Source organism: Pristiophorus japonicus, chromosome 7 (assembly GCF_044704955.1).
Source record: "Pristiophorus japonicus isolate sPriJap1 chromosome 7, sPriJap1.hap1, whole genome shotgun sequence".
NCBI lineage: Eukaryota > Metazoa > Chordata > Chondrichthyes > Pristiophoridae > Pristiophorus > Pristiophorus japonicus.
In genome coordinates this window covers 158840657-158862873 of record NC_091983.1, presented here as the reverse complement: position 1 = coordinate 158862873, position 22217 = coordinate 158840657, and the positions used below count along the sequence as shown (strand labels likewise).

The 22217-nt window shown below is 46.2% G+C and overlaps 1 protein-coding gene across 8 annotated transcripts in view; it reads right to left on the bottom strand.

Annotated features, from left to right (window-relative positions):
• Positions 1 to 22217, bottom strand: part of LOC139267320 (E3 ubiquitin-protein ligase RNF19A) — a 121564-nt gene that overhangs the window by 15624 nt on the left and 83723 nt on the right. For all 8 annotated transcript variants that reach the window (XM_070885440.1, XM_070885442.1, XM_070885441.1 and 5 more), the window contains one exon: positions 10967 to 11111. In XM_070885440.1, coding sequence (XP_070741541.1) covers positions 10967 to 11111 — 145 coding nt within the window. The remainder of the gene's footprint in view (positions 1 to 10966; positions 11112 to 22217) is intronic.

Below are 22217 nucleotides of genomic sequence, written 5' to 3'. Positions count from 1 at the left end.
CCACTACAGATGTTAAACTAACCGGCCTATAGTTACCTGCCTTTTGTCTGCCCCCTTTTTTAAACAGAGGCATTACATTAGCTGCTTTCCAATCCGCTGGTACCTCCCCAGAGTCCAGAAAATTTTGGTAGATTATAACGAATGCATCTGCTATAACTTCCGCCATCTCTTTAATACCCTGGGATGCATTTCATCAGGACCAGGGGACTTGTCTACCTTGAGTCCCATTATCCTGTCCAGCACTACCTCCCAAGTGATAGTGATTGTCTCAAGGTCCTCCCTTCCCACATTCCTGTGACCAGCAATTTTTGGCATGGTTTTTGTGTCTTCCACTGTGAAGACCGAAGCAATATAATTGTTTAAGGTCTCAGCCATTTCCACATTTCCCATTATTAAATCCCCCTTCTCATCTTCTCAGGGACCAACATTTACTTTAGTCACTCTTTTCCGTTTTATATATCTGTAAAAGCTTTTACTATCTGTTTTAATGTTTTGCGCAAGTTTACCTTCGTAATCTATCTTTCGTTTCTTTATTGCTTTATTAGTCCTTCTTTGCTGTTGTTTAAAATGTTCCCAATATTCTAGTTTCCCACTAACCTTGGCCACCTTATACGCATTGGTGTTTAATTTGATACTCTCCTTTATTTCCTTGGTTATCCCTTCTCTTTCCGCCCTTCTTTTTCACTGGAATATATTTTTGTTGCGCACTATGAAAGAGCTCCTTAAAAGTCCTCCACTGTTCCTCAATTGTGCCACCGTTTAGTCTGTGTTTCCAGTCTACTTTAGCCAACTCTGCCCTCATCCCACTGTAGTCCCCTTTGTTTAAGCATAGTACGCTCATTTCTGACACAACTTCCTCACCCTCAATCTGTATTACAAATTCAACCATACTGTGATCACTCATTCCGAGAGGATCTTTTACTAGGAGACCGTTTATTTTTCCTGTCTCATTGCACAGGACCAGATCTAAGATAGCTTGTTCCCTTGTAGGTTCTGTAACATACTGTTCTAAGAAACAATCCCGTATGCATTCTATGAATTCCTCCTCCAGGCTACCCCGTGCAATTTGATTTGATCAATCGATATGTAGGTTAAAATCTCCCACGACTACTGCCATTCCTTTTTCACATGCCTCCATTATTCCCTTAATTATTGCCAGCCCCACCGTAAAGTTATTATTTGGGGGCCTGTAAACTACACCCACCAGTGACTTTTTCCCCTTACTGGGCCCAAGTTTCGGCCTCAGTTGCTCCTGATTTTTTGGAGCAACTGGTGTAGAACGGAGTATCTTAGAAATTCAAATTCTCGGCATTTGGTTTGCTCCAGTTCTAGTCAGTTAGAACAGTTTCACTTTGTAACAGAATTTTGTTTTCAAAAGGGGGAGAAAGGAGAGGAGGGGGAGGGGGGAGAAAGGAGAGGAGGGGGAGGGGGGAGAAAGGAGAGGAGGGGGAGGGGGGAGAAAGGAGAGGAGGGGGAGGGGGGAGAAAGGAGAGGAGGGGGAGGGGGGAGAAAGGAGAGGAGGGGGAGGGGGGGGGAGGGGGGAGAAAGGAGAGGAGGGGGAGGGGGGAGAAAGGAGAGGAGGGGGAGGGGGGAGAAAGGAGAGGAGGGGGAGGGGGGAGAAAGGAGAGGAGGGGGAGGGGGGAGAAAGGAGAGGAGGGGGAGGGGGGAGAAAGGAGAGGAGGGGGAGGGGGGAGAAAGGAGAGGAGGGGGAGGGGGGAGAAAGGAGAGGAGGGGGAGGGGGGAGGGGGGAGAAAGGAGAGGAGGGGGAGGGGGGAGGGGGGAGAAAGGAGAGGAGGGGGAGGGGGGAGGGGGGAGAAAGGAGAGGAGGGGGAGGGGGGAGGGGGGAGAAAGGAGAGGAGGGGGAGGGGGGAGGGGGGAGAAAGGAGAGGAGGGGGAGGGGGGAGGGGGGAGAAAGGAGAGGAGGGGGAGGGGGGAGGGGGAGAAAGGAGAGGAGGGGGAGGGGGGAGAAAGGAGAGGAGGGGGAGGGGGGAGGGGGGAGAAAGGAGAGGAGGGGGAGGGGGGAGGGGGGAGAAAGGAGAGGAGGGGGAGGGGGGAGGGGGGAGAAAGGAGAGGAGGGGGAGGGGGGAGGGGGGAGAAAGGAGAGGAGGGGGAGGGGGGAGGGGGGAGAAAGGAGAGGAGGGGGAGGGGGGAGGGGGGAGAAAGGAGAGGAGGGGGAGGGGGGAGGGGGAGAAAGGAGAGGAGGGGGAGGGGGGAGAAAGGAGAGGAGGGGGAGGGGGGAGGGGGGAGAAAGGAGAGGAGGGGGAGGGGGGGGGGAGGGGGAGAAAGGAGGGGAGGGGGAGGGGGGAGGAGAGAAAGGAGAGGAGGGGAGGGGGGAGGGGGAGAAAGGAGAGGAGGGGGAGGGGGAGGGGGGAGGGAGAAGGGAGAGGAGGGGGGGAGGGGGGGAGAAAGGAGAGGAGGGGGAGGGGGGGAGGGGAGAAAGGAGAGGGGGAGGGGAGAAAGGAGGGGGGAGGGGGAGGAAGGGGAGGGGGGGGGGGAGGGGGGGAGAGAAGGAGGAGGGGGAGGGGGGAAGGGGGTGGGGGGTGAGAAAGGAGGTGGGGGGTTTGGGGTGGGGGGGGGGGGGGAGGAGGGTTGGGGGCGGCGGGAGCATGGGTCGGTTCGGGGTCAGGGGCAGAGGGAGGTCGGGTCGGATCGGTTCGTGTCGGGGGCAGGGGGAGGGAGGTCAGGTTGGGTCGGGTCCAGGTGTGGGGGGGGGGGGTCGGGAACACGGGTCGCGTCGGGGGGCTTGTGGGAAGGAGATCGGTTCGGTTCGGGTCGAGGGAGGTTAGGTCGGGTGGGGGGGGGGGGGGGTGTGCGGGCGGGAGGAGTGCGCGTGTAGCGCGCATGTGCAGAGATAGGGGCAGAGGGAGGTCGGGTCGGATCGGTTCGTGTCGGGGGCAGGGGGAGGGAGGTCAGGTTGGGTCGGGTCCAGGTGTGGGGGGGGGGGGTCGGGAACACGGGTCGCGTCGGGGGGCTTGTGGGAAGGAGATCGGTTCGGTTCGGGTCGAGGGAGGTTAGGTCGGGTGGGGGGGGGGGGGGGTGCGGGCGGGAGGAGTGCGCGTGTAGCGCGCATGTGCAGAGATCCCGGCACGATTTTCAGCGCAGGGACCTAGCTCCGCCCCCTACAGCTCGTGTTGCGCCGCGCCAATCTGCAGAAGACCTGCAGAAAGCCAGAGAATCTGTAAGTTTTTTTTAGGCGCACTTTGTGGCGCGAAAAACAGGCATCCAGGTCGGGGCTGCGCCGTTTTAGGTGCGGCCCGAAACTTGGGCCCACTATCTCTAATCTCCACCCACAATGATTCAACATTTTGTTCATTAGAGCCAATATCGTCTCTCCAACAACTGCCCTGATATTATCCTTTTTTTAAACAGAGCTACCCCACCTCCTTTCCCTTCTTGTCTATCTCTCCGAATCGTCAGATACCCCTGTATGTTTAATTCCAAGTCTTGGCCACCCTGCAACCATGTTTCTGTAATGTCCACCAAATCATACCCATTTGTAATGATTTGTGCCGTCAACTCATTTACTTTATTTTGAATGCTGCGTGCGTTTAGGTAGAGTGTTTTAATACTAGTTTTTAAACCATGATTTTTAGTTTTGACCCCTCCTGCAGCCCCTTTATATTCAGTGGCCCTTTTTGTTTTTTGCGTTGGGTTTCTCTGACTCCACTTTTACTCATCTGCTTTTGTCTCCTTTTTGTTTCCCTCTGTCTCCGTGCATTGGTTCCCATCCCCCTGCCATATTAGTTTAACTCCTCCCCAACAGCACTAGCAAACACTCCTCCTCGGACATTGGTTCCGTTCCTGCCCAGGTGCAGACCGTCCAATTTTTACTGGTCCCACCTCCCCCAGAACCGGTTCCAATGCCTCAGGAATTTGAATCACTCCCTACTGCATCACTGCTCAAGCCACGTATTCATCTGAGCTATCCTGCGATTCCTACTCCGACTAGCTCGTGGCACTGGTAGCAATCCCGAGATTACTACTTTTGAGGTCCTACTTTTTAATTTAGCTCCTAGCTCCTTAAATTCGTCTCGTAGGACCTCATCCCTTTTTTTTTTTAAACCTATATCGTTTCGCCACCCATGGCGAGTTCGGTGCGGGTTCCACACACGCCATCGATGCCTGCCGCACCAAACTCGCCATGGGTGGCGAAATCGCAGCCCATGTTACAAATGTGATCTACTGGTAGGAAGCCTCACCTAAACTCAAATTATTTGCATAGATGAAAAATCATGAGCAACACACCAGTAATGACCTAATATGCATGATTGATGGGCGACTCCCAGCCATAGTGCAGATTCATAAGATTGGTCCTCATGTTTAAAACCAATTCCACCCTCTCCAAACGTAGCAACTTTATTTCCTGCACAAATACCCCATGCAAGGTCCAGTGTGGGAAATGGAGAAGCATTAATCATATAAAGGACCATAACAGCTGACCTCACAAAAATACCTACCCTTAGCTAGAAGTATAAATAGAGTGTCTCACAGGAGGTGGTACATGATAAATAAATTATGCTGACATAGCTTAGTTGTGTCTGCAGTCCTTTTTGAGTTACATGATTCCCCCTCCTTGAAGTATATTACAAATGGGAACGTGCTTACTAGATTATGCACGTTCAGCATTTTAGAAAGATTTTCTGAACTGAAGAGAGTGGCTTGTAATTTGTGGTTGGTGGTGAAGCAAAGGCACTCTCCGCTGGCCCCAAGAAAGCTGCCCAAAGAGAAGTTCACGCTTTTCAATGTTCAATTCATTTCAATGCAGTATAGTGGGAATACTGTGATGTTGCAGTGACGTCAACAAGCTGTTTAAGCAGCCAATTGCAGAATTCTCAGACAGGAGACCAGGAAATGAGAAGCTGCTTCTTTTGGGACTTTTAAAAAATTTTAGAGAGTGAAATAAATATTGGGACTTTCACATGGTGATAAGCTGGAATATCATGAACAAACTTTGAATAACTTTTAAAAATTGTAATGTTTAATCATAATGGAGAAATTTGGCACTCCACAAATATAAAAATTAGCTTTTTAGAGCCAAAATGTTTGATTGTCAGTCAATACACTGCTAATACCCCAGTTACACTTCATTCAACAAGGCTGAACATATAATGGGGTATTTAACAGCGATATTATCACGGAAATGTCCAAGTTTTCGTCAGTTTCCCTGATTGCCGGCTGTGGAGAGGTCCATAGCGCAGCCAGTGTCGGATCAGTGAAGGATTGACCGCAACTTCAGGATTTCCACGTTAGATGCACATGCGTTAAATCCTGAAGTTGCAGTTGGTTTCAGAGGGGTAATGACGGTGAACACTTAGTTTGCGGTCATTACCTACCACAAATTCCGGGACAAGAAAATATTTTTTAATGATAAAAAAAATTAAGAAATCAATTCCGATTAGTGCAATGTTGCCATTCTCCCAGTAACTTCCTGATTATATATACTTGTTCATATACAGTCTGCATACTTTCCTATCGTTTCGCAATTATTATTAACCAATATTTTTATCCATATTCCTGCAATCAGAAGGAGATGAAATTCAATGCCAGACTCACCAGATACTTGCTTGATCAAGTGCTCAATAACTACAACTGATAATCTTCAGTTTTAAAGACAAACATATTATACAGAGAGGTACTTTAGTCGTGAAGTGGTCTAGAAATGGATTTCATATTGCTGGCCAAGGAGAGGAGGTGGATGAGGAAGAAAGAGAAAATCAAATGCAACTGGTCATATTCGTGGAAAGCATTAGCCGACATAGAGATAACCTTCTGATCTGCGGTGACCTCCAACTTAGCCATCATTTTTCTGCTCCGCAACCGATTCTGCATATCTCCTGGATCCTCATTCCCACGGAAATAACCTCCATCTTCCAATTCTCTACCCTTCAAATAGCCTCTGGAGTTTACTTGCCTGCTACATCTGTCTCTGAACTTGGACATCAGTTCGTCAATGCTCCATGCCGACTCCATCCTACCTATTCAACTTCATCCCTCCACAGGGCCTCTGATTTTAACTGTAGATTCTCCCTTATTGTATCCTATCTATTCCTTGTTACTACCAGGAAATATGCCTCTCAATAATTGCTACCTAACCAGGCTTATGTAACTTAAGTTTTCCGTGTCCATTTGCACACGCACTTTGGCTGGCGCTCTGGACCCGAGTCGATCACTTCTATTTCCACTTTTTTCTCCCCTCTTTTTCTTTTCTCTCAACCCCTCCTTGATCACTCTATCCTGTCATCATGCCTTCTTTCATTTCTCCTATCTTAGGGACTCTGCCCTCCCAAATCCCGACGCCAATCCTTCATTACTCTTCGACCTTCCTACTCTCCTGCCATTATCCCAGGCTTGATTCCCTCTTTGATAATCTTCCCTCGGTGCCTCTCGTCAGCCTCCGAAGGGTCCATCGAGGCACTCATCACTGCCTCAAGAGCAGCAATGCCAACTGTCCCATTCTACTCTCTCGCCGACTTACCCACCCAGCACGGCTCTTGGGAGCAAATCTTGCCAAACTTCACCTCGTCCAACTCACCCCTCCCAGTGCTGAATCTGTGGACTCTGGCAGTGGATCAGCCATCATCGGCCCCTCTCCGGATCTCCCTCCAAAATGTCCGTTCACTTGTGAACAACTCCCTTGCCAACCATGAGCTCATCGTGGATGATTGCATCGACATCATGGACTTGACGGAAACCTGGCTGGGGGAGATGACACCTCACCCCTAAATGAAGCCTTCCCATCTGGCCAAACCTTCCACCACTTGCCCCGCCCAGACCACCGTGGTTAACAAATCACACCTTGGTCTGTCCCCTACTTCTCTGGCACATTCTCCTCCTTTGAGCAACTCACCTTGTTCCACCCCGCTCAACTCTCATTTAAAATTTTCGCTCTCTACCGCCCACTCAAGTACCATACAAATTTTATCACCGAAATATCTTCACTGCTTTCCTCCCTCAGCCTCTGCACTGAGTGACTTCTAATCCTTGGTGATTTCAACCCCTATCTCAATTCATCATGCTCTCCCTCCTATCCTCCCTTAATTGCTCCCTCCATGTAAACTCCCCAACCCATATTCAAGGCTACCCCTTGATCTTGCAATCTCTCGTGGCCTCGCTACTCCCATTGTGTCAGTCACAGATAAGACTATCTAGGAGCACTTCTGTGCATCACTCTCCAACCCCATCCTCTCCACTTCCTTCGGTGTCCACCCCTGGAAAAAAACTCTCTCCCAACTCTCTTACAATTGCACTTATGAAATCCCAATTATCCAGCCTTTGGCCCATCATTCACAACATTTCTGCAGCCAATGATCTGCTCAATCACACACTCACCACCATCATTGATGCCCTAGTCCCAATTAAAACCATTCTTCTCACCCTGGTCATTCCCCGGTATGGCCCTTGCCTTCACTCCCTTAAGTCCAAGGGACGCACACTTGAACAGATGTGGCAGACAACTAGTTTAGTCATACACCACCAGATCTGATTGGACCACAAAGCATTATCGGGACCTAGTCTCATCTGCCAAAACTGCTGACTATTCCAGGATTATTCTGGAATGCAGACTACTGCAAAGCGTCTTCTTAAACCCCGCTCCTCTCTCTCCTTCACTCTCATCTGCAACAAATGCAATGAGCTCATGGGCTTCTTTGACTCCAATATTGAGACCATCCAATCAGCTGCCTCTGCCACTTCCCTTCCTTCCCAATCAATTATTAAAGATGTAATAGCAACGCATTTGGAAACCAGTGACAGGATCGGTCCAAGTCAGCATGGATTTATGAAAGGGAAATCATGCTTGACAAATCTTCTGGAATTTTTTGAGGATGTAACTAGTAGAGTGGACAAGGGAGAACCAGTGAATGTGGTGTATTTGGACTTTCAAAAGGCTTTTGACAAGGTCCCACACAAGAGATCAGTGTGCAAAATTAAAGCACATGGTATTGGGGGTAATGTATTGATGTGGATAGAGAACTGGCTGGCAGACAGGAAACAAAGAGTGGGAATAAACAGGTCCTTTTCAGAATGGCAGGCAGTGACTAGTGGGGTACCGCAAGGTTCAGTGCTGGGACCTCAGCTATTTACAATATATATTAATGATTTAGACGAAGGAATTGAATGTAATAGCTCCAAGTTTGCAGAAGACACTAAGCTGGGTGGCAGTGTGAGCTGTGAGGAAGATGTTAAGAGGCTGCAAGGTGACTTGGACAGGTTAGGTGAGTGGGCAAATGCATGGCAGATGTAGTATAATGTGGATAAGTGTGAGGTTATCCACTTTGGTGGCAAAAACAGGAAGGCAGGTTATTATCTGAATGGTGACAGATTAGTAAAAGGGGAGGTGCAACGAGACCTGGGTGTCATGGTACATCAGTCATTGAAAGTAGGCATGCAGGTACAGCAGGCAGTTAAGAAAGCAAGTGGCATGTTGGCCTTCATAGCGAGAGGATGTGTGTATAGGAGCAGGGAGGGTGTATTGCTGCAATTGTACAGGGCCTTGGTGAGACCACACCTTGAGAATTGTATGCAGTTTTGGTCTCCTAATCTGAGGAAGGACATTCTTGCTATTGAGGGAGTGCAGTGAAAGTTCACCTGACTGATTCCCGGGATGGCAGGACTGACATGTGAAGAAAGACTGGATCGACTAGGCTTATATTCACTGGAATTTAGAAGAATGAGGGGGGATCTCAAAGAAGAATATAAAATTCTGATGGGATTGGACAGGTTAGGTGCAGGAAGAATGTTCCCGATGTTGGGGAAGTCCATAGTAACAGTCTAAGGATAAGGACTGAGATGAGGAGAAACTTTTTCACCCAGAGAATTGTGAACCTATGGAATTCTCTACCACAAAAAGTTGCTGAGTCCAGTTCGTTGGATATATTCAAAAGGGAGTTAGATGTAGCCCTTACGGCTAAAGGGATTGAGGGTATGGAGAGAAGGCAGGAGTGGGGTGCTGAAGTTGCATGATCAGCCATGGTCATATTGAATGATGGTGCAGGCTCAAAGTGCCGAATGGCCTTCTCCTGCATCTATTTTCTATGTTTCTATGTTTCCCATAGCCCCCTGGGTCAAACTTCAAGATTCCCCCTGCCCTAGCCCTGAACTCTAATTTTTCTCCGATCTCCCCTCATGACCTCTCCGCGCTCATCTTGTCCATGAGACCTACTTCCTGCACCCTCGACCCTATTCCCTCTAAACTGACCAACCACCCAACTTCCTTTTTTTGCTCCCATGCTAGCCATTTTTGTTACTGGCTCTCTTTCCTCAGGTATTGTCCCCCTCTTTTTCAAATCTGCCGTCATCACCCCTCTCTTCAAAAAAACAAGCCTTGACACTTCAGTCATTGCAACTACCGTCCTATCACCAACCTCCCTTTTCTCTCAAGTCCTTGAACATGTTGTTGCCTGCCAAATCCATGCCCATCTTTCCAGGAACTCCATGTCTGAATCCCTCCAATCAGGTTTCAACCCCTGCCGCAGTACCAAAATGGCTCATCAAAGTCACAAATTATATCCTATGTGACTGTCTACAAGGTAAACTATCCCTCCCATCCTTCTCGACCTGTGTGCAGCCTTTGGAACAATTAACCACACTATCCTCCACCAACGCCTCTCACTCACCTGGTTCCATTCTTATCTATCCAATCGTAGCCAGAGAATCACCTGCAACATCTTCTCTTCCCGCTCCTGCGTCATTACCTCTGGTGTCCCCCAAGCATCTATCCTTGGTCCCCTCCTATTTCACATCTACATGTTGCCCCTTGGTGACATCATCTGAAAACACAGCGTCAGTTTCCACATGTACGCTGACGACACCAGCTCTACCTCACCACCACTTCTCTCGACATTGTCAGGCTGCTTGTGCGACATCCAGTACTGGATGAGCAGAAATTTCCTCCAATTAAATATTCGGAAGACCAAAGCCATTGTCTTAGTTCCCCACCACAAATGCCATTCCCTAGCAACCGACTCCATCCCTCTTCCCAACTCCTGTCTGAGGCTGAACCCAGACTGTTTGAAACCTTGGTGTCATATTTGACCCTGAAATGAGCTTCCAAACATCTACCTGTGCCATAACTAAGACCGCCTATTTCCACCTCTAACATCGCACATCTCCGCCCTGCCTCAGCACATCCGCTGCAGAAACCTTCATCCATGCCTTTGTTACCTCTAGACTTGACTATTCCAATGCATTCCTGGCTGGTCTACCACATTCTACCCTACGTAAACTTGAGGTCATCCAAAACTTGGCTGCTCGTGTCCTAACTCGCACCAAGTCCCGTTCACCCATCACCCCTGTGCTCACTGACCTACATTGGCTCACGGTTAAGCAACGCCGCGATATGAAAATCCTCATCCTTGTTTTCAAATCCCTCCATGGCCTTGCCCCTTCCTAATCTCCTCCAGTCCCACAATCCGTCCCCCCCCCCGCCCCCCAACTCTGCGAGATATCTGTGCTCCTTTAATTCTGCCCTCTTTGAGCATCCCCGATTCATCGTTCAGCAATTGGTCGCCATGCCTTCAGCTGCCTAGCTGTGGAATTTCCTCCTTAAACCTTGTCACCTCGCTCCCTCCTTTAAGATGCTCCTTAAAACCTTTTTGACCAAGTTTTTGGTCACCTGCCCTAATTTCTCCTTATGTGGCTTGGTGTTAAATTTTGTTTTGTGACGTTTCTGTGAAGCACCTTGTGACGTTTTACTACGTTAAAGGTGCTTGTATAAATACAAGTTGTTGTTGTTTTCCCTGCCCCACTACCCAGGAGTGATGCAGGGGCAGGAAGACAACAAAAACTGCAACTTTTCTTCTATTTTTCATTCAAAGATGCAGGGCTGTACATAGCTGCAGATAACCATCCTTTTACTTCCATGACTTGCATTAGCACAGAATGTTGACAGATCCTATTTGCAGGTTACAGAGATGAAAACAAGTTTAGTAGCAGTTAGAAATATTGTTGTGAATTTAAGCTGCCATACCTGAGGTAGTGCAGGTCTGTAATCTCCTTCATGCATAGCCAGCAGAACTGGCAACCACACACCGCACACGTCATCCTGTTGCAGCTTCCATCATTCATCTTCAAGATGAAAGCACCACAACGCGGACAAGGCTTGATCTCTTCAACTACAAAAGAGAGAGATTGGGAGTAGGAAACAGAACTTCGACAAATAACAAATATCAAATCACAATTAAAAGAAAATGTCAATGACAAAAATACACTGATTTACCACCTAACCCCCAAAAGGAGCAACTTAATTCTTTTATATCCGATTTGACCTAACTTGCTCAAGGGGAGGGAAAACTTAACACAATAGGGCAAATTACAACGGCCTAATAATTCCATAGTAGAATGGTCATCATTTTTACCCAACATGTAAAATATTATGGGTTCAAAACAATCATTGAGCTGAGTTACTAAATGCATCATGGGATGTGACAGACAGGGAATGTGCATGCATACTGGGAATTCCCTGGTCTCAGCTGAGCCCAATGGATCTTGCAGGGCAGCACCCAAAGGCCGAGGGGGGAGTTCAGCCAAGGATCCACCTTCTGACTGCCATCAACCAATGCAGCCAGAAGTGTTCACACATAGGCATCAAATGAGAAGAGTGCCATGCTCAGCTGCAACACTCCCTGGGGTTGAATAGCTTACTGAAACCTACTCTCTGGGTTCATGGGCATACAGGCAAGGTCTGGAGAGCATCTGCCTCTGGAACCATATCCCAGAAATAGGAAGGAGAACAAGGATTTTGACAAACGTGAATTTTTGTGCCTTTATTTTATCTGATTTTGAAATAGCCAAGGTGGTTAAAATAGAAGCTGCTCTCTTTCCCTCCCCAGCTCGCCATCCCTGCCCCCCGCATTACCAAGTTTCAAAATGGAAGGAAGGAAACAGTTTACAAAAAAACAAATGCCTTTCGTTTAAAAATCAATTAAGACAAAGATACTTTTGATGGTTAGTACAAAAGATTTAAAAAGGGTCATTGTGTACAGCTTGCCAATAGAATTGAAATTTCTGTGGTGCTTCAACGATTCCAAATTTACTACTCAAGAGTGCTAAAAAATTGACAATTATTGTAAAGTGTGATTTAGGATTAGCATTATTGTCCGAGTGAGACATCACTTAATTTGCCGCTGAATGAAATCAAAGCAGATGGGTGATATCATCAAGAATAGTGTGTGAACTTTAAAAGGAAAAGTTACTCTTATAATCCAGGGATCTTCTTGATTACTTCAGTCTTCTACTCACCAAGTCTCTATACATATGTGAGATAACAGGAATTAAGAAATAATTATAGGTATTTACCAGTAGAGACAGTGTTTTAAATAACTTACCAAGAGGACCTGCAAGAATTACAGATGTGATCTGATCTTTGTTTAAAACAGTCACCCCCATTTGTATAAAATGGAAGTTTGCTTATGGTCCCATTAATATATTGTGGTCCTTCTGCTTCTTTATATGAATACTATCGGTAAGTAACTCTAGACAATTAGTTGTAGCCTGTATTTACTGGGCTAGACAGGTGTTATTTTCCATCTTACAAGGTGACAGGAGAACATGGTAAGCATCTCTCATACTTTCCAGTAAATCACTTCCAATGATGCAAAGTTTAAACATTAGACATGGCTCACACTAACCCATACTTGGCAGAGACTAAATATGCAGGTTTCCATTGACAAGAAATTAGTTGTGCTCAAGGGAGCTGTAGTCTTGCCTGAGCTGTAACAGGAGTAAGGGAGTCCATTAGGAGGTGGGAATATCATGAGAACATTTTGATGAATGTCACTTGCTCAATACAGCCCTTAACTGAGCTATTCAATTCTCGATCCCCATTTGGCAGCATAGGTACATTGTCTCCCAGGTCTGTTGATGTTTTAAGCCCGTTAACAAGTTTGAAAATTCCAAAATTTGTGGAGGGAAGCAAATAAGAAAGAATTATAAAATATATGTGCATGCTTGAATAAAATACAAGCTGGCTCTGCTGCACAGGAGGGCAGGAAAAAGAGTGGGAGAGCGATAGTGATAGGGGATTCGATTGTAAGGGGAATAGATAGGCGTTTCTGCGGCCGCAACCGAGACTCCAGGATGGTATGTTGCCTCCCTGGTGCAAGGGTCAAGGATGTCTCGGAGAGGGTGCAGGACATTCTAAAAAGGGAGGGAGAACAGCCAGTTGTCGTGGTGCACATTGGTACCAATGACATAGGTAAAAAAAAAAGGGATGAGGACCTACGAGACGAATTTAAGGAGCTAGGAGCTCAATTAAAAAGTAGGACCTCAAAAGCAGTAATCTCGGGATTGCTACCAGTGCCATGTGCTAGTCAGAGTAGGAATCGCAGGATAGCGCAGATGAATACGTGGTTTGAGCAGTGGTGCAGCAGGGAGGGATTCAAATTCCTGGGGCATTGGAACCGGTTCTGGGGGAGGTGGGACCAGTACAAACCGGACGGTCTGCACCTGGGCAGGACCGGAACCAATGTCCCAGGGAGAGTGTTTGTTAGTGCTGTTGGGGAGGAGTTAAACTAATATGGCAGGGGGATGGGAACCAATGCAGGGAGACAGAGGGAAACAAAAAGGAGACAAAAGCAAAAGACAGAAAGGAGATGAGTAAAAGTGGAGGGCAGAGAAACCCAAGGCAAAAAACAAAAAGGGCCACTGAATATAAAGGGGCTGCAGGAGGGGTCAAAACTAAAAATCATGGTTTAAAAACTAGGATTAAAAAACTCTACCTAAACACACGCAGCATTCGAAATAAAGTAAATGAGTTGACGGCACAAATCATTACAAATGGGTATGATTTGGTGGCCATTACAGAAACATGGTTGCAGGGTGGCCAAGACTGGGAATTAAACATACAGGGGTATCTGACGATTCAGAAAGATAGACAAGAAGAGAAAGGAGGTGGGGTAGCTCTGTTAATAAAGGATGATATCAGGGCAGTTGTGAGAGACGATATTGGCTCTAATGAACAAAATGTTGAATCATTGTGGGTGGAGATTAGAGATAGTAAGGGGAAAAAGTCACTGGTGGGCGTAGTTTATAGGCCCCCAAATAATAACTTCACGGTGGGGCGGGCAATAATCAAGGGAATAATGGAGGCATGTGAAAAAGGAATGGCAGTAGTCATGGGGGATTTTAACCTACATATCAATTGGAAACACAGACTAAACGGTAACACAATTGAGGAACAGTGGAGGACTTTTAAGGAGCTCTTTCATAGTGCGCAACAAAATGATATTTCAATGAAAAAGAAGGGTGGTAAGAGAAGGGATAACCAGCCGTGGATAACCAAGGAAATAAAGGAGAGCATCAAATCAAAGACCAATGCGTATAAGGTGGCCAAGGTTAGTGGGAAACTAGAAGATTGGGAAAATTTTAAACAACAGCAAAGAATGACTAAAAAAGCAATAAAGAAAGAAAAGATAGATTACGAAGGTAAACTTGCGCAAAACATAAAAACAGATAGTAAAAGCTTTTACAGATATATAAAACGGAAAAGTGTGACGAAAGTAAATGTTGGTCCCTTAAAAGTTGAGAAGGGGGATTTAATAATGGGAAATGTGGAAATGGCTGAGACTTTAAACAATTATTTTGCTTCGGTCTTCACAGTGGAAGACACAAAAACCATGCCAAAAATTGCTGGTCACAGGAATGTGGGAAGGGAGGTCCTTGAGACAATCACTATCACTAGGGGGTAGTGCTGGACAGGCTAATGGGACTCAAGGTAGACAAGTCCCCTGGTCCTGATGAAATGCATCCCAGGGTATTAAAAGAGATGGCAGAAGTTATAGCAGATGCATTCGTTATAATCTACCAAAATTCTCTGGACTCTGCAGAGGTACCAGCGGATTGGAAAGCAGCTAATATAACGCCTCTGTTTAAAAAAAGGGGGCAGACAAAAGGCAGGTAACTATAGGCCGGTTAGTTAAACATCTGTAGTGGGGAAAATGCTTGAAACTATCATTAAGGAAGAAATAGCGGGACATCTAGATAGGAATAGTGCAATCAAGCAGATGCAGCATGGATTCATGAAGGGGCAATCATGTTTAACTAATTTACTGGAATTCTTTGAGGATATAACGAGCATGGTGGATAGAGGTGTACCGATGGATGTGGTGAATTTAGATTTCCAAAAGGCATTCGATAAGGTGCCACACAAAAGGTTACTGCAGAAGATAGAGGTACGTGGAGTCAGAGGAAATGTATTAGCATGGATAGAGAATTGGCTGGCGAACAGAAAGCAGAGAGTCGGGATAAATGGGTCCTTTTCGGGTTGGAAATCGGTGGTTAGTGGTGTGCCACAGGGATCGGTGCTGGGACCACAACATTTTACAATATACATAGATGACCTGGAAGAGGGGACAGAGTGTAGTGTAACAAAATTTGCAGATGACACAAAGATTAGTGGGAAAGTGGATTGTGCAGAGGACAGAGAGAGGCTGCAAAGAAATTTAGATAGGTTAAGCGAATGGGCTAAGGTTTGGCAGATGGAATACAATGTTGGAAAATGTGAGGTCATCCACCTTGGGGAAAAAAAAACACAGTAAAAGGGAATATTATTTGAATGGGGAGAAATTACAACATGCTGAGGTGCAGAGGGACCTGGGGGTCCTTGTGCATGAATCCCAAAAAGTTAGTTTGCAGGTGCAGCAGGTAATCAGGAAGGCGAATAGAATGTTGGCCTTCATTGCGAGAGGGATGGAGTACAAAAGCAGGGAGGTCCTGTTGCAACTGTAAAGAGTATTGGTAAGGCCGCACCTGGAGTACTGCGTGCAGTTTTGGTCACCTTACTTAAGGAAGGATATACTAGCTTTGGAGTGGGTACAGAGACGATTCACTAGGCTGATTCCGGAGATGAGGAGGTTACCTTATGATGATAGATTGAGTAGACTGGGTCTTTACTCGTTGGAGTTCAGAAGGATGAGGGGTGATCTTATAGAAACATTTGAAATAATGAAGGGGATAGACAAGATAGAGGCGGAGAGGTTGTTTCCACTGGTCAGGGAGACTCGAACTAGGGGGCACAGCCTCAAAATACGGGGGAGCCAATTTAAAACCGAGTTGAGAAGAAATTTCTTCTCCCAGAGGGTTGTGAATCTGTGGAATACTCTGCCCAAGGAAGCAGTTGAGGCTAGCTCATTGAATGTATTCAAGTCACAGATAGATAGATTTTTAACCAATAAGGGAATTAAGGGTTACAGGGAGCAGGCGGGTAAGTGGAGCTGAGTCCACGGCCAGATCAGCCATGATCTTATTGAATGGCGGAGCAGGCTCAAGGGGCTAGATGGCCTACTCCTGTTCCATGTTCTTATGTTCTTATAAGTTTGTATTTTAAACAGTACAAGGAAAATGCATTAAATATCAGTTACGAAGACTACTGTGCAAGATATACAATTATTGTGATACCTAGATTGAAAAAGAACTCACAGATTTGCACACTTTACTGCAGTATCATACCATTAATGCAAAGACAAAAAATATGTGATGAACTTTCAATGATGAGACCTTCATCAGCAAATGAATCATGCATATTGTGACAGCTGCAGCCTCTGTTGAATAAACCTAGATGATTCCTGTGTAACAGTCTGGAATCAAGAGTACATCAAGCTCGTCAAAAATTTTCACTGTACAGACAGAATATGATCAATGTATTTTCTCTTGATAATGAGCTGCTAAAATATGAAAATACATTGTTAAAATTGACAGTGGTTTCACTTTCCTGTCCCTTTTCTTTAAAAAGTAACATTTGAAAGTGAAAGTAAAATATTTATTTAAATAGCCAAAGAATACTCATCCTACCTACACTACAGTTGACTCAATGGACCGAAAATTGAAGGTAGGTTGAACAACCAAAAGTGGAGTGTTCCAGTGGGCTATTATTCAGCCTACCTGCAATATTAAACTTTGCCTTGTTTGGTCATACAAAACACAAAAGTCACCATCTAAAATTAAAATATTCTGCATACATTATGGTAATTGGTAAAATGTACAAAACAATGTAAATTGCAACAAAAAAATGTCACTTGCAAGTGATATAAATCAAAAATGCAGTTCTTTCTCCTTCCAAACAATAAAAGGTTAATCGCAGACTTATGATGTTGAATATGCTTAAAGACTTCATTCCAAGGCTTCACCTGTAAGTCATAGGCAAAAGTTCAATCGCCAAGCCCAAGTGCGAAGGTTCCAAAGTTTGATCTTGAATCCGAGCCGAGTTAGTTGATCTTGAATTAGGACAATGGTACAGGCCCGACAATTGGATGCAGTACCCTAGGTTAATGGAAGTAAAATTGCTATATGTAGACTCTGGCAGAGGACAGGTTTGAACTCTGCATTGATATCCGCCATAGTCAGATAAGCCTGCCCGTCAAGCCTCACACGTCTTGAGCAAGGTACTGCAGGGCGATTGTCACCAGTGAAACTATACCCCAATTAGAGTCACAATTTAAAAAAATAAATTATATATAAAGACCACAATTTCCAGATTTTAATGTTTTAAAATATTTATAAACCAGTATTTCTCATTGGTACGGTTGCATTTCCAATGTCGATGGTTGAATGCAGTTCAGTATCATATCAACAAGCATTTAACACCTGATGCTGATGGTTTTTGGGTATGAATTTGTATGGCACAGAATTATATGCATCAAGATTCAACTATACTGAATACATTTTTCCTCAATTTACAACAATTGCCTCCAAGGTAATTTCTAAAATGGCAGGTGGACTGGTCAGGCAGACTAACAGCAGTTGTGTTGGCTTTGGAACCGGATATGCATAAAATCAAGCCCATGTTATTCATGGTTGGGATCTACTTTGCCTAGTGAGTTGTTCAAACAGCCATGGCTACTTTCACAGACAGGAAATAACAACAAACAAGCATGTGTGGGGGAAGAAAGAGAGGAATATAATTGGGGGAAAATTATGAGCTAATCAAACAGAGGACATGCCTGCAGCAAGTTCCAAATTATGTCTGAAGACAATATTACTTGTACCTTTAGTGAATTATCCAAAAGTGCGTTAAACATAGAAAGAGATGGAGAGGATGCAGGAGATTTATTAAAATGGTATCAGGGGATGTGGGACTTAAGTTATGTGGAGAGAAGAGAGAAGCTGAAATTGTTCTCCTTAGAGCAGAGATGGTTAAGGGGAAATTTAATAAGCGTGTTCAAAATTATAAAAAGTGTTTTGATCGACTAAGTAGAGAAACTGTTTCCACTGGCAGGAGCGTTGGTAACCAGAGGATTCAGATTTAAGGTAATTGGCAATCCAACTAGAGGGGAATCAGGAGAATTTTAAATAGAGAGTTGTGATCTGGAATGCACTGCCTGGAAGGGCGGTGGAAGCAGATTCAATAGCAACCTTCATAAGGGAACTGGATAAGTCCTTGGAAAAGGACACATTTGCAGGGCTATGGGAAAGAGCAGGGGTGTGGGATCAATTGGACAGCTTTTTCAAAGAACCAGCAAAGAACCAAAGATGGGTCAAATGGTCCCCTTCTGTGCTGTATGATTCTCAATCAATATGTCATGCACAAAATCTAAACATTCACCATATTTCAATTAAGTTAACTGTTTCTACATGTCTGGAGAAATGGTGCAGGAGAGGGGCTTCAGATTCCTGGGGCATTGGGACCCGTTCTGGGGGGAAATGGGACCTGTACAGGCCGGACGGGTTGCACCTCAACAGGGCCAGAACCAATATTCTCGTGGGGAGGTTTGCGAGTGCTGTTGGGGAGGGTTTAAACTAATTTGGCAGGGAGATGGGTACCAGGATGTAAAATTAGAAAGGGGAAATAAAGTGCTCAAAGGATTGGGAGAGGCAGAGAGCACAAAAGTAAGAAATAGTAAGGTATTAGGTGGGGTCCAAATAAGAGAATTCAGGATGGTAAGATAGGTTTATAATGCATATATGTGAACGCACGAAGTGCAGTAAACAAGGTAAGTGAGCTGCAGGCACAAATAGCCACATGGGAATATGATGTTGTGGCAATAACAGATCTGGCTCAAAAAAGTGGCAGGATTGGGTATTAAATATTCCTGGTTATAAGATGTTCAGGAAAGATAAGAGTGGTGTGCCAGTATTGGTTAAGGAGAATGTTACAGTGCTGGAGAGGGAGGATGTCCTGGAGGGTCAAGGACAGAATCTATGGGGTCAAGTTTTGGGCCGCGCCGAGAACGGCACAGCCCCGACCTGGACGCCCATTTTTCGCGCCTAAAAGTGCGACAGAAAAATACCTCTTAATTCTCCGGCTCCTTGCTGGTCCCTGGGAGCTCGGCGCGGCGCGCACACAACAGCGGGGGGCGGAGCCACAGAGTCGCGCAAATTCTGCAAATGGAGGGGGGCGGGGTTAAGTTAAATGAGGCAACGTCGTGCCGGCAGCCCTGCGCATGCGCATTGGAGCGCGCGCGCGCACGCGCAGTAGCCCAGCACATTGGCACTTGGCCACTTTTAAAGGGACTTAAAGAAAAGTGTTGATTTGTCTCATGGACCCCTGGAAAGGCTTGGGATTGAATTTTGGTGATTTTTTTTTAATGTCTGAAGGAGTGCTTTTAGCAGCACTGTTGAATAAATCACCTGCTGTTGACAATGCAGCACCCATTCTGCAAATTTAAGTTTCAAACTGGCTATCTGGCTGCCTCTCCCTGTCCCTGGCCGAATGGCCCCAGTCTCCCTCGCAGCTCGAAGGCTGCTTGCTGTGTCTTCAGCTGCAGTCGAGTCCCTGGCACCGCCCCTGTCTCCTGCATGGAAGGCCTACCTGAAGCTCGAAGGCTGCTGCTGCTTCACACAGGTAGGAATATTCAATATTTTGTCTTTGCTTTGTTTATAATTTTTTTAGTCAGGATGGCTCTTTATTTGTATGTTGAATACTTGTAAAATTTAATTACTCCCCTTCCCCCTTCCCCGCCACCCTCTTTCCCTACACCTGATTTGTAAAGTGCAGGCAAGGTTTTTCTGAGCGTAATAAAATCTACACTTATTCCATTCTAAGTTAGTTTGGAGTAAGTTTTCACTGCCTAAACTTTCAAAACAGGCGCAAGTGGCTGGACACGCCCCCTTTTGGAAAAAAATCTGTTCCGAAATGAAACTGTTCTAACTGACTAGAACTGGAGCAAACTACATGCCGAGAATTGCAATTTCTAAGATACTCCATTCTAAACCAGTTGCTCCAAAAAAATAGGAGCAACTCAGGCCGAAACTTGACCCCATTATGTCCAGAGTTAAGAAATAATAGAGGTGCCATCATCATCATAGGCAGTTCCTTGGAATCGAGGAAGACTTGCTTCCACTCCTGAAGTGAGTTCTTTGGTGGCGAAACAGTCCAATACGAGAGCCACAGACTGTCACAGGTGGGACAGATAGTTGTTGGGGGAGGGGTGGGTGGGACTGGTTTGCCGCACGCTCTTTCCGCTGCCTGCGCTTGATTTCTGCATGCTCTGTGTTGAGACTCGAGGTGCTCAGCACCCTCTCGGATGCACTTCCTCCACTTAGGGTGGTCTTGGGCCAGAGACTCCCAGGTGTCAGTGGGGATGTCGTACTTTATCAAGGAGGCTTTGAGAGTGTCCTTGTAACATTTCCGCTGCCCACCTTTGGCTCGTTTGCCGTGAAGGAGCTCCGAGTAGAGCACTTGCTTTGGGAGTAGTGTGTCTGGCATGCGAACTATGTGACCTGCCCAGTGGAGCTGATCGAGTGTGGTCAGTGCTTCAATGCTGGGGATGTTGGCCTGGACAAGGATGCTGATGTCGGTGCATCTGTCCTCCCAGGGGATTTGTAGGATCTTGCGGAGACATAGTTGGTGATATTTCTCCAGCAACTTGGTGTCTGCTGCACATGGTGCATGTTTCTGAGCCATACAGGAGGGCGGGTATTACTACAGCCCTGTAGACCATGAGCTTGGTGGCAGTTTTGAGGGCCTGGTCTTCAAACACTCTTTTCCTCAGGCGACCATAGACTGCACTGGCGCACTGGAGGCGGTGTTGGATCTCGTCGTCGATGTCTGCTCTTGTTGATAGGAGACTCCTGAGATATGGGAAGTGGTCCACGGTGTCCAGGGCCGCACCATGGATCTTGATGACTGGAGGGCAGTGCTGTGCAGTGAGGACAGGCTGGTGGAGGACCTTTGTCTTACGAATGTTTAGCATAAGGCCCATGCTTTCGTATGCCTCAGTAAATACATTGACTATGTCCTGGAGCTCAGCCTCTATGTGCACAGACACATAGAAACATAGAAAATAGGTGCAGGAGTAGGCCATTCGGCCCTTCGAGCCTGCAACGCCATTCAATGAGTTCATGGCTGAACATGCAACTTCAGTACCCCATTCCTGCTTTCTCGCCATACCTTTGATCCCCCTAGTAGTAAGGACTTCATCTAACTCCGTTTTGAATATATTTAGTGAATTGGCCTCAACAACTTTCTGTGGTAGAGAATACCACAGGTTCACCACTCTCTGGGTGAAGAAGTTTCTCCTCATCTCGGTCCTAAATGGCTTACCCCTTATCCTTAGACTGTGACCCCTGGTTCTGGACTTCCCCAACATTGGATACATTCTTCCTGCATCGAACCTGTCTAAACCCATCAGAATTTTAAACGTTTCTATGAGGTCCCCTCTCATTCTTCTGAACGCCAGTGAATACAAGCCCAGTTGATCCAGTCTTTCTTGATAGGAGAGTCCCGCCATCCCGGGAATCAGTCTGGTGAACCTTCGCTGCACTCCCTCAATAGCAAGAATGTCCTTATTCAGGTTAGGAGACCAAAACTGTACACAATACTCCAGGTGTGGCCTCACCAAGGCCCTGTACAACTGTAGCAACACCTCCCTGCCCCTGTACTCAAATCTCCTCGCTATGAAGGCCAACATGCCATTTGCTTTCTTAACCGCCTGCTGTACCTGCATGCCAACCTTCAATGACTGATGTACCATGACACCCAGGTCTCGTTGCACCACCCCTTTTCCTAATCTGTCGCCATTCAGATAATAGTCTGTCTCTCTGTTTTTACCACCAAAGTGGATAACCTCACATTTATCCACATTATACTTCATCTGCCATGCATTTGCCCACTCACCTAACCTATCCAAGTCGCTCTGCAGCCTCACAGCATCCTCCTCGCAGCTCACACTGCCACCCAACTTAGTGTCATCCGCAAATTTGGAGATACTACATTCAATCCCCTCGTCTAAGTCATTAATGTACAGTGTAAACAGCTGGGGCCCCTGCACAGAACCTTGTGGTAC